The 12567-nt window shown below is 49.2% G+C and overlaps 1 protein-coding gene across 1 annotated transcript in view; it reads left to right on the plus strand.

Annotated features, from left to right (window-relative positions):
- The window catches only part of sdk2b (sidekick cell adhesion molecule 2b), an 86347-nt gene that overhangs the window by 55704 nt on the left and 18076 nt on the right, over positions 1 to 12567 (plus strand). The window contains exons 27-38 of the mRNA XM_036549816.1: positions 691 to 789; positions 1306 to 1500; positions 2973 to 3174; positions 3619 to 3722; positions 4728 to 4798; positions 5218 to 5353; positions 6346 to 6402; positions 7820 to 7921; positions 8275 to 8390; positions 8982 to 9168; positions 10580 to 10717; positions 12150 to 12362. Coding sequence (XP_036405709.1) covers positions 691 to 789; positions 1306 to 1500; positions 2973 to 3174; positions 3619 to 3722; positions 4728 to 4798; positions 5218 to 5353; positions 6346 to 6402; positions 7820 to 7921; positions 8275 to 8390; positions 8982 to 9168; positions 10580 to 10717; positions 12150 to 12362 — 1620 coding nt within the window. The remainder of the gene's footprint in view (positions 1 to 690; positions 790 to 1305; positions 1501 to 2972; positions 3175 to 3618; positions 3723 to 4727; positions 4799 to 5217; positions 5354 to 6345; positions 6403 to 7819; positions 7922 to 8274; positions 8391 to 8981; positions 9169 to 10579; positions 10718 to 12149; positions 12363 to 12567) is intronic.

The raw sequence follows: 12567 nt of genomic DNA on the forward strand, positions 1-12567 counted from the left end.
CAGAAACGTTCCGGTACTTTACATTAGCGTCATTTAGCAGACGGTCTTATCGGTGAAGTTCCTTGCCCAAGGCTACAAAATTGGGCGGCAGTGTAGCATAGTAGCATAGTGGTTAAGGAGCAGGACTTGTAACCGACAGGTTGCCAGCTCCATTCCCCACTGGGGCACTGCTGTTGTATCCTTGGGCAGGGTACTTAACCCACAATTGGCTCAGTAGAGCATCCAGCTGTATAAATGGGTAACGTTGTGGGAAAAAAAGAAATGTAACCGATGTAAGTTGCTCTGGGTAAGAGCGTCTGCTAAATGCCAGTAATGGAATGTAATAATGTAATGTACAACTGCAGTGCCCTGACAGTTTCACTGCTGCACTGGCCGGCTGCCTGTAGAGTGGGTGTAGATCAAAGGCATGGAGGCTTGGACTGTCTCCCTTACTGTCGCACCCCCGCACAAGCCCCCCCCCCCCCCCCCCCCCCCAGTCGAAGAGCGCTGACAGAGCGTCTGTGCTAGAGTTAATTTTGACCGTGCCCCGTCGGCGTTGGGAAGGGCCGGTGGAAAAAGTGCTCCACTTGAACGAGGGCGTGTGCGGAGACTAGCCCCGGACAGACGCAGGGGGAAAATGTCACCTGCCTCTTACTCCTCTGTCCACACGCTGACGCTGACGGATCACTGTACCCCCTTCTCCTCCTCCAGTTCCGGGCCCCCCTGTCGGTATCCTGTTCCCGGAGGTGCGGACCACCTCGGTCAGGCTCATCTGGCAGTCCCCCGCCCAGCCCAACGGCATTATCCTGGGTGAGAGCCTCCCCCCACTTCACACACATCCTGGTGCTCCCTCTGAAACCCTCCCCATGAGAGAAATGAAATATATTGCAGCATACTGAGAAATATGTTGTTAAACCCAAGAACATCCATTCAAATCCATATTATATAAAATATATTAATGCAAAGCAAAAAGAGACTACAACGTACCAAAATAGCCATTTATATGTTTTCAATATATTATTCAGTATATTTCAAAATATTTTAAATATATTTGCAATGAATTATCTATATGACTTTTCACTGTGAGAGAATATCGCCACAGGTAGAGACAAGTGTTGCTCTATGAAAATGGACTAACATCTCGGGGCTACACAATAATTACTCACTATTATTTACTTTCTTATTTTCAAGACATGTTATTACTGGCAGTTAAGAGTCGGGGATAAGAACAGAGTAAAAAAAGAAATAAGTGTTTAAGTGTCTGTCATGCACATATGTTTTTGTCTTGTCCTTCCTTGACCTGTGCCACTGCATTCTCTCTCCCAGCCTATCAGATCACGTACCGGCTGAACTCCACCAACAGCAACACGGCCACCGTGGACGTGCTGAACCCGAGCGCGCGCCAGTACACGGTGACCGGCCTGAAGCCCGAGTCCGTCTACGTGTTCCGCATCACGGCCCAGACGCGCAAGGGCTGGGGGGAGGCGGCCGAGGCGCTGGTGGTCACCACGGAGAAGAGAGGTACCCGGGGGGGTCACGTGACTCTCCTGTCCTCGATCGTACACACGGCAGGGCCACACCCCTCGCTCCTCGACGCAGGAAAGATAACGATGAGAGGAGGATGCAGAGCCCTTCACAGAGCGATTTCCGTTACATCTCAGGAGAAGCAGTAAAGAGCACTCGTGCTGAAAACAGCGATTTAAACACAAGGGAGGCTAATCAGACCCCCTTTCTTATGAATTAAGAGCGCCCTTCACAAGAAAGATGTGTTGACGATAACAGCGAGAGGGGCTTCAGAAATATACACAGACCTGATTGTGGAGTGTGCTGTTAATGGCACTTATTCATCACGGGCTATATAACATCGCCCTCGGGATTAGAACGGTGCGCCCAGCTTCCCAACAGGTGATCTGATCCGAAATAAACGGCAATCGTGTTTACAGAGCACGCAGCCGTTCCAGGCCACGCCCCCGAGCGAATATCGCTGTCTTTCATTCACGTTGTCAGTGTGTCAGTGTGGCACGGTTGACTGCTCATTCTGTAACCGTGTAAAGAAAACGTCACAAATCATGGCGGTTATCACAGCCTGAATCCCTGCGCCATTTACCAGCCTCGGGCGAGTCCAGTGGGACAAAAGGCAGTGGATCCATTCGGTGGAGTTTACATATAGACGAGCAATATGGATCAGCCCGTTCACGGTTAGCAGAAATGCGCACGTTGGGATTCCATTACCATAATAATTGCGTTCTTGAGAAACACCGTGGAAATGCTAATTACGTGAAACAGATAGACAGGGTCTCTGAGGAAATTGGTTTTATAGGAGGCTCTACTCTCACAGCATGACTTCTCTGTAATTTATCCGACGCAGGACTTATTCAAACTTTTCAATGAAATTTAAACTTCTCCCCGTGCCGAGTTTGAGGGTGAAGTTGATGTGAAGGTAATGCTGAAGGTTTGGAAGTTTGAAGACTGAACTGACATTTCTTCCTTGCTGCCTAAAGCCACTTCTTCCGTGCTTTTTCATGCTTGGCAAATTACTCTTTTAGCCTCTCTCGCTCAAGCTACGTTACACTTAAAGCTCCAATCAAACTAGCTAACAATTTTCCCAGAGACCCTGGGAGAACTGTGTCTGTCTGATATAGAATTTTCACAGTGTTTCTCAAGCATGCAATTACTATAGAAATAGAATCCCGGCAAGTGTATTTCTGCTAACCATGAACAGGCTAAGATGTGCTAATGTGCTTTTTGTCTTTTGAGCTTGTGAAAGAGGTGCGGTTTACCTTGCGAGATAATTTTTTTATGTGACTGATTTTAGCGTGTTTGTGTTTAGCCAAAGAGATCTACATCTAGAATTAGACACAATTTACCTGGTTTTCAGTGGCAAACAGGTAATGTAGTCCCAGGCAGCCTCTGGCATGACACAAGACTTTCAAAAAAACAACAAGCTATTTTAATACACGTGTATCCTCCATTCCTGCCCCCCCCCCCCCCAGCGCGCCCCCAGCCCACCAGCCGCCCCACTGTGCAGCAGGAGGATGTTCAGGCCCGCAGCGTTCTGTTGTCATGGGAACCGGGTAGCGATGGCCTCTCGCCCGTCCGCTACTACACCGTCCAGTCCAGAGAGCTGCCAGACAGCAACTGGACTGTTCACTCGGCCTCTGTCAACCATGAGGCCACCTCTTACATCGTGGACAGGTGAGAACGTCAACCATGCGTGAGATGGTGGTCAGGGATTGGAGAACTGCTGTCCAGAGGGCTCATGGGTTCTTGTGGGTTCATGGGGGTTCACATTGGTTATTGTATGCTAACAAGGGTTTCCATGGGTGGTTGTGGGTGAACATAGTTTCTTCTGTGTTAACAAGCGTTTCTGTGGGTGTTTGTTGGTGAACATGGGTTCTTGTGGGTTCTAGTGGATCCTCATAGGTTCATGTAGGTCCTTGTGGGTTTGTGTGGCTTTTCATGTGTTCTTCTGGGTTAACAAAGGTTTGTGTGGGCTCAATTTGGGTCGCATGGGTATACACAGTCTGGCCAGGGTTCTTGTGGATTCTGCGTATATATATATATTGCCGTGGATAAGAGATTGTCTACAATGTATGTGGTGGTGCAGCTCTACTGACTTCTTCTTTCTCCCCTATTTAGGCTTAAGCCCTTCACCTCCTACCAGTTCAGAGTGAAGGCCACCAACGACATTGGGGATAGTGAATACAGTGAGGAGAGCGAGGCCATCACCACGCTGCAGGACGGTAGGTGCTCTGACCCCTGACCTCTGACTTCTGACCCAGGACCCAAGATTCTGTTGTTAATTTATTAAAAATGACATTAGAGTTTAATTAATGATATTTAATTAAACTCGAAAAATGTTCATAATCTTCTGACTCCTGTAGAACAAGATACTCATTGTCCCTCATGTTGTGACACGTAGCAACACACTAGCCAGCTGCTGCCAGGGTTGCGGGCCCCTCTCCTGGCATGTCTGCCATTTTTTCTGCGTTAGTCTTCTTTTTGAAACAGAGGAAGACAGCTGTAATCTTTTTGATGGATATCTCTCTTGCTTGGGGGTATTTACTTTGTTGTAAAACCAAGTGGTTCTCTGTCTGAAGCTTTATCTGTTTCAATCTTTCTCTCTCACTCTCTCTCGCTCTCTCTCTCTGTCCTTTTTCTGTTGCCCATCATTGTGGAATCAAGAAGACCTTACTTTACACTATCTCTTGGAAAAAGAAAAAAACAGACAAAGAAATGTTCAAAATAACTCTTTGTTGCGAACCGATTGGTAATATCTCACGGGACCTCAAACATCGGGTGAATGCGGTTGTTTCTGTTGCAAACTTACTGCCTTAGTGGTAAAACTTGACTGGCTGTTAAAATGAATGATGAAAGCACTCCGGGAAGAGCAGAGATGAGTGATGTAACGCTGGCATTCTGCTGTTGCCGTGAGACGAGGGGGTTTGGCCGGTGCTTGTGCAGTTCCATGCCCTGGCAGCATGAATCACGCCCTAAAGCCAGCCTGCTTAATGGCTGTGCAAAAATCTCGCCCAAACATTGTGCTAATTGCCGTCCTGTGGCTCGTTTGTCAATAGCTGCAGTGTTCTTTGTGTTTGCGTGATTGTTCCTCAAAGGCCACGCGAGGAGTTATTGCGGGGCCGGGCCCCTGATGGACACCCCAGCCCAGCGCCCCCCCCCCCCCCCTCTCAAAGTGCATTATCAGGGCCACTGACTCAATTGTTCCCTCTTTGTGTGTTCCCACCCAGTCCCGGACGAAGCTCCCACAATCCTCTCCGTCACGCCGCACACCACCACCTCCGTGCTGATCCGATGGCAGGTGAGTGGGCGGGTCCCGCGTTCACTGCCCCGGGGGGGGCACGTTAGCCAGCACCTCGAACGAGCGGCTGTCTCCGCCCAACAGCGTGCGCTGTGCTGCGCTGAGCCCACACCTCTCACCCGCTCTCGGGCTGAAATGATGAGGTCACACGGGGGGAAATTCGACACGCGCCAGGTTGCGACTGTGCTCCGTACAGAAAAAAAAAGATCCCTTCTGTCTCCCCAGGCTTGTACTTTCATGTTTTATGGAAAGGGTGGTGGGGGGGAATTCCCTAGGTGTGTGAATCACAGCTTTGGACAGGTTTGAGTTCTCTGGCTGTTCACCCCTGTTGGTGGGAGGGGAAGAGTTTAGGAGGTAAGGCGGGGTCAGAGAATGGTGGTTCTGATCGGTTCTGATTGGTTCCGGGGTTCTCCTCATAGCCGCCCTCAGAGGAGCGGATCAACGGGATCCTGCTGGGTTTCCGGGTCCGGTACCGGGAGCTGCTGTACGACCGGCTCCGGAGCTTCAGCGTCAGAACCGTCAACAGTCCCTCCGTCACCTGGGCCGAGCTCACCTGTGAGTAACACCACCCTGTCCCCGAGAGACCCACTTTGCTTTCCTCAGCCCCCCTACAGTCTCTATAAGCCGAGACCCCACCCCGTTCTACCCCAAAATTGCCTGCTTCCATACCCCTCTCTGTTCCAGCACCCCTCCCACTGTGACAGCACTCAGAAGAGCCAAGTAAGAAGTTTGACATCTGCTGATACAAGCAGTATCAAATGGGGCAAAAAATTCTGTGGGAAAACATTCATCACACTAGGGGAACTTGGCTCCTGTCTTAGAGTTCTGTCTCTAATAATGTCTGGCTCAGTTGCTGGTTGAGTGAAGCGAGCATTGTGGGACACTTCAGTCCTCCAGGACCTAAGCTGTGGACCACATGTTACACTCGTTTCAAAGGGATAGAGACACTGCAGATTGTGTTTAGAGATACCCATACCCAGTCAAATGCAGTTAGTGTGACACACACGCACACACACACACACACACACATACACGCACACACACACGCACACACACACACACACACACACACACACACGGACACACTCACACACACGGACACACTCACAGATGCCTCTGTGCTATGAAACCAATGGTGTGTGTAATAACATGAGCAGAGAATGCATCCCCTCCCTCCTATTCACCCCGTATAACCCCTTGGTCGTGACTGTCCTTGCTTCGGACACCTCCCGCTCCCAGTCAGAACCCCCCCCACCAGTGTTCCAGGGTGGAACTGATTCCTTTGGTGTGTTCTTTATCTTCTTTTTTGATCGTGCTGATGTTGATGTTATTTTCTTAACCTCACACCCCCCCCCCCCCCCCCCGCCCCTATCAGCTACCAGCCTTGAGGAACAGCCATTGTTTTGTGCACACTGTCTGAAAAGGGTTGCAGAGCGCACTAATGCACTAACTTATGTCTCTCCCTTCTCCTCTCTCCCCTCTCTCTGTCTGTCTCCCTGCCCGCCTCAAATTCCCCTCCTCCCCCCACCCCACGTCACCTCCCTCAGCCCCCTACAGCATTCGGAACCTGAGCGAGTCCACCCTCACCCAGTACGAGCTGGACAGTAAGTCCTCACACAGTTCTGTATTCTCTCTTTTTTATGGGTCTCTCCAGCTTCCATCTTTCTCTGTTGTCTCTGTTTCTTTCTTCCTCTTCCGAACTTAATCTCTTTACATCTGCCCACCTGATCTTGAGCTCTTTCTCTTTCCCTCCCTTGATCTTTCTTTCTCTTTCTTTGCTCTCTCTTTCTCCATCTTCGTCTGATCTCCGTCGCTCTTTCTGCTCTCTATTTCTCTTTCTCCATCTCTGTCTCTCTGTCTCTCTCTCTCTCTCTCTCTCTCTCTCTCTCACACACACACACACGCACACACGCACACGCGCGCATGCACGCACGCACACACGCACACACACACACACACACACACACGCACGCACGCACACACGCACACACACACACACACACACACACACTCTGCCTCTGAAAGCTATCCTTCCCAGCTGCTCCTGCTTTGGTCTTTTTCTGTGCGTATGGAATCTCTCTCTGTGTCCTTGGGTAATGAATGATGCTGGTGGATCTGGATCTGCTCTGTCCTGAAGCGCTTCGGAAATGCAGAGTGAAAATTGGGGGCAATAAATCAGATTGAGTCGTTCCCTTATGATCTTTATTTTCCTGCACTGACACTGAGCTCAGGCGGACCATAGTGCCGGCCCTGATTGAGTTCTCTTTACTGCCTTGAGAATATAAATATACAGTATCAGTCAAAAGCTTGGGCGCACATACTCATAGAAGGGTTTTTCTTTATTTTTTTCGATTTTCCACATTTTTGAAAAACAGTAAAGACGTCAGAACTATGAACTAACTAAGGACTAACACAAATGGAAGTGTGCAGAGACCAAAAAGTGTGTAACAAATCAAATTAAACCAATCAAGTCTTATATTTTAGATTCTTCAAAGTAGCCAAAAATATTTTTTAAAATTAATTTTTTTTTGAGGGGGGGGGGTGAAGAAATTCATACTTAGGCATCAATTTCAACATATTATATTTGTCTAAAAAAACAAATTTCAAGCATTTAAGCATAAGTCTGTAGATCAAAATGTCTTTGAATGCATGTTCCCCATTATCTTAATCAGGTGTGTCCAGACTTTTGACTGGTACTGTACTTGAGAGGTTAGTGAGGTTTTTTTCTTGCACATTATTGCATGTTTGGTATTTTTACTCAGGAGGCTAGGTTTGGAAATGACGGGCTCTAAGCTCATCAAATCATATGAACAGATCATAAACACATCAACAGAAAAACACTTGCCTGACCGTATGAATATAAAACATTTTTATTGCTTTGCTACAGAAAATATTCTGATCCGGTTCCAATGTAGTTTTTATCCTTGGCAAGTCCTCCTTTCAAACAGACAGAATCAGGAGACTGATAATGTCATGTGCTGCAGTGCATCGTGGGTAACGTTAGCATGTTGTATCCTGCAGACCTGAGCAAACACAAGCGCTACGAGATTCGGCTGAGTGTGTACAATGCTGTAGGGGAGGGGCCGACCAGCACTCCGCAGGAGGTGTTCGTGGGAGAGGCAGGTAAAATTGTTGGGGGGGGGGGGGGTGGATGGAGTTGGGGGGGGTCATCCTTCCATGTAACACACACAGAGCGATGTCCAAACTCATGTACACACCTCCATAATTCAAATGCTAATAATTTTGGTTTGAATCTGGATAGTGTTGCTGTGCAATTAATTTCTTACCATTACATTAATGATGGGCTTCCTTAAATCCCTGTGTAATTTGTTTTGAGTGCCATTTAAAACTCATTTAATAATTAGTTAGCTTTTATAATTGTCCTACTTTACTTTCATTATTGCCAACAGATAACATTACACAATGTGTTTTTTGAAGCAATGTGTGATGGGCATAGTATGTTTTCTTTTTCACAGTCCCCACGGCCCCGCCCCAAAACGTAGCCATCCAATCAGCAACCGCCACCCAGCTGGATGTGACATGGGACCCTCCTCCCCCAGAAACTCAGAATGGAGACATTCAGGGGTACAAGGTCAGTTTTCGGCACCAGTCACTGGTGATTGCAACGCAAAGCTAAAATGGGTGGAGTTACTCTGTTCTATAATGTCCCTCATTGAGTTTAGTTCATACCAGTAAGTGATTGACAGCCCGTGGCAGCTCCACCCATTATGAGTTTCATAACGCCTACCAGTTACTACCAATCTTACCTGCCCCTAGTACACCTGAAGTTGGGCTTTAGTGTAGTGAAGTGTAGTGGTAAGGAACAGGACTCATAACTCTGCTCTGCACTGCTGTTGTACCCTTGGGCAAGGTACTTAACCCAGAATTGCTTCAGTAAATATCCACCTGTATAAAATGGATGACATATGAAAGTTACTCCGGATAAGAGCATCTGCTAAGCAGCTTTTTTCCTACTCTGCTGCCCATATGTGCCTGATGTGAGCTTTAAGAGGTCTGTGAGAATTACATGTGAATGCATGTGGAAATGAGCTTTACATCACAGGCACAGATGCACAGAGTTGGTGGGTTTCAAAGCAGCAAGGCTGATTTTGGTTAAAAAAAAAAAAAACAAAATCACCTGTGTCACCTGTGTGTGGTCACCTGTTGCTCGGTCGTCCCGCAGATCTACTTCTGGGAGTTCCAGCGGCAGAACGAGACGGAGCGCCTGCGGACCCTCTTCCTCCCCGAGGGGGGGGTCAAGCTGAAGAACCTGACGGGCTACACCACCTACATGATCAGCGTGGCCCCCTTCAACGCTGCCGGAGACGGGCCCCGCAGCCCCCCCACCAGGGGGCGCACTCAGCAGGCCGGTAAGGACGGAGCACCTCTGCTACAACACTGGAGGCGTAGTGAAGCTGCGTGTTGAGATAGGCGTAGTAACGTTCAGATTTGTTCGTATTTGTTATGGTACCATCTACCACTTCTGAAACTTGAACGTCCCACTTAACTGAAAGTCATTACTTGCCCGTTTGCGCACCACGCACTAACTGAGGTGTAAATAGAGACAGACTGTTTCACCCAAGTAGACCCATGGCTCAAAGTCAAAAGAATCTCTCAACCTCATGGACCACGTGGAGCCCCGGCAGCCGTAGACTTCTGCAGTGCGGAAGGTTATTGTCAGGATGCCAGAGTGCACAGGGTTTGCGACAAAACTGATCAACTCCAAACCGAATGAATCTGTGCGTTCTGTTTTCAAGTCCTTCCAGAGCATCTGCCTCTTTGTTCATCGTAATACGCAGCCGAAAGAGGGTTCTGGAAGCGTTCGCGCTCGCCCCGGCTCCGAGCTCCTGCGGTTTTGGGAGATGCTCACTCGGACTCATCAGGCTGAAGAGTCTCCAGATTGTTTTCCCTCAATAAGAAGATTGCTTCCCCGCCGCTCTGGGAGAAATGTGGCTTTCATTCTCTTTCTTCCAGAGGGAGGATTTTTTTTTTCTCTTCATTTGTCGTGTTTGATATCCCATGAGGGGAAGGACTGGGGGGGTGGGGGGGGGGGGGGGGGTTTGTTGGGAGGACGGATATTCTCGAATTTTTTGGCACATCGGCGCGGGGTTGCCACGGAGACGTAAGCATATGACAGCCCTGTCGAGGAAGGGGGCGCGGAGGCAGGAGAAGATGTGCGGGGCAGATTTTTGGCGGCTGTGCACAAGGAGGCCTGTGTTCCGCGCAGGCCTCCTCGGCGTTTCGGAGGAGAAAAAAGAAAACGCAATCGTTTTCTTTGTGGATGCCTCTTGCGTGCGCTCGGCTCCCTGTAGCAGTGACTCTGAAGCCAGGAGAGTGAAACACTGGCAGGACTCACAGCTCTCCACACCTCTACCCTCCGCCCTTCATAGCCACTGCTGCCGCCGTGCCCCCCCCCCCAGAGCCCCCCCTGCTTTCCCTATCCCTCCCTTTTCACACAGCACCAGCTTTCTGAACTTCATACACTAACACTCTTTTCTAAAAAAAGCATTCAATTATAGTCTCAGATGGATTCAGGCGATATTAAAATATGTAAGTTTTCATATATGAGTTCCTGAAATAACTATAAGAGTATGAATAATGCACATTTTGAGATCAGTCCTCTCTTTAAAAAAAAAAAAGCTCCTAACATAGTTCATCTCTTTCAATAGTATTTTAGCTGTAGTTGTAGTGGCATAGGGTTGTGTGCAGTCACTGTGCACCCCGGCCCCTCACCCACCTGTCTCAGGACTGACCTTTGACCCCTGTGTCCTCTGCCCTCAGCTCCCAGTGCTCCCAGCTTCATCCACTTCAGCGAGCTCACCACCACCTCTGTCAACGTCTCCTGGGGGGAGCCGGTGTACCCCAACGGCATCATCGAGGGCTACCGGCTCGTCTACGAGCCCTGTACACCCGTGGACGGTAAGCCCCGCCCCTTGATTGCTGTCTCTCCCTGTCCATCTGTACTCTGCCGCTTAAACCATACCTTTGGGTCAGCTGGGGACATCGACATCTTGCTTTACCGCAATCCTGACTCTCTCACACAGAGAAGCACAGAATTGTGTCACGAAGTTATCTTAAGGTAGAAATATTCCAAACAATTCCAGCAGCTTGTGAGTTATATGTTGTGCAATATTTGCGAGACCACAGTTAGGTGGACACAAGGCTATTGCTGAAATTAGACCTGGCATTCAAGTACAAGCATTCAAATGTGCAAAGAAATGAAACTCTGCTGTATCTCATTAACTGTGAAAAGGAAACAAGGAACATGTGTGTGTGTGTGTGTGTGTGTGTGTGTGTTGGAGATCGTGGCATGCTGCTATTTGTATTCATTTTTATGAGATGACCCAAGGGAAGGCTTTAAGCGTCTGGCTCTGCCGACCACGGGGGTACTGTTTCCTACCCGGCTCAGCGTGGCAGATGGCACAGATGGCGTGGTATCGATCGTGAGGCCTCTGACGCGCTCTGTCGGGCCTGCCAAAAGCCGTTAGGCCCCAGGCCTCAGTGCCCCCCCCAGGGGAACCTCCCACTGCTCTGTCCCCCCGAGGGCTCGTTGTGGGGTGTCCGCCTGACCGTTACCACGCCAGCAGGAGATTAACTGGGATACAGGGATGGAAACAGCACTCCTCTGGTCTGAGCCATTTCAGATTTTATTTAATAAAACAGGGCAGAGTGCTGAGTGGAAACTGCCTGTCTGTGGTGTGCTAACCTGCTGCTGGTGTAGTCTGGAGTGGCTAAAAAACGCTACGCTGTCCCTGGGTCAGCCCCCCCTGGTCCTCTGGAGGGAACATCCTCTGGGATTCAGCGATTGCTGCTGGTTTGCACCAGCTGTACCAACAGCAGGAGAGCTAGACGTTCCATACAAAAACCTGATTTGAGACCTGCTTACCCAAGAAGCCAGGCAGAAGGACAGGCACTTCCTGTCAGAGTGACCGACCCAGCCAGTCGGCAGCCGCCTCGAACCGTTCACCCACAGAGGCTCTCGCAGCCGGTGGATTTACAGAAGCGTGCATGTTAGCACAGATGTTCTATTGACAGACCAGATATTCAGCTCCATCTGCTTCACACTGAACGCTCTATCTCTGCCATTGCCAAAGCTGTTCTCTGATTTTCTACAGAGGACAGAAGTGACAGTGATGCTGAATATCTGGTCATATTATAGAATATCTTCGATGTCAATCTAATCTATTTCCTGTAAGGACTAGGCCAGCAGGAGGTAGTGAAGATGGAGGGCATGTTGTGTGTTCTGTGTGTATTAGTGTGTGTGTGTGTGTGTGTGTGTGTGTGTGTGTGTGTGCTGAACACAAATGGCGGTGACACGGAACAGACTTCTAAATGCAGTGTGTTTATCTAGAGTCCTCAGTGGCCTGTGCCGACTCCTGTCTTCACTCCCCCTCCCCCCCAGGCGTCAGTAAGATTGTGACGGTTGACGTGAAGGGGAGCGCCCCCTTGTGGATGAAAATCAAGGATCTGGCCGACGGGGTCACCTACAACTTTCGCATCCGGGCCAAGACCTTCACCTATGGGCCTGAGGTGGAGGCCAACATCACCACGGGGCCCGGGGAAGGTCGGTCGCACGCGTGTCTGTGTGTCCGTCTGTACACTCAGTATGTGATGATTATCATAGCAGTGTCTTCACTCTCAGTACCATTAAAACTAGAAGATTTATTTTTCATATTTCCCAGCACCCAGTGTTTTCATGTTGACCCTTGCTGTTAGCCTAGCACTATGTCGCAGATGTCTTTAGATGTCAGTGATTGACGTATCGTAGC

Source organism: Megalops cyprinoides, chromosome 1, assembly GCF_013368585.1.
Source record: "Megalops cyprinoides isolate fMegCyp1 chromosome 1, fMegCyp1.pri, whole genome shotgun sequence".
Taxonomy (NCBI): Eukaryota; Metazoa; Chordata; class Actinopteri; order Elopiformes; family Megalopidae; genus Megalops; species Megalops cyprinoides.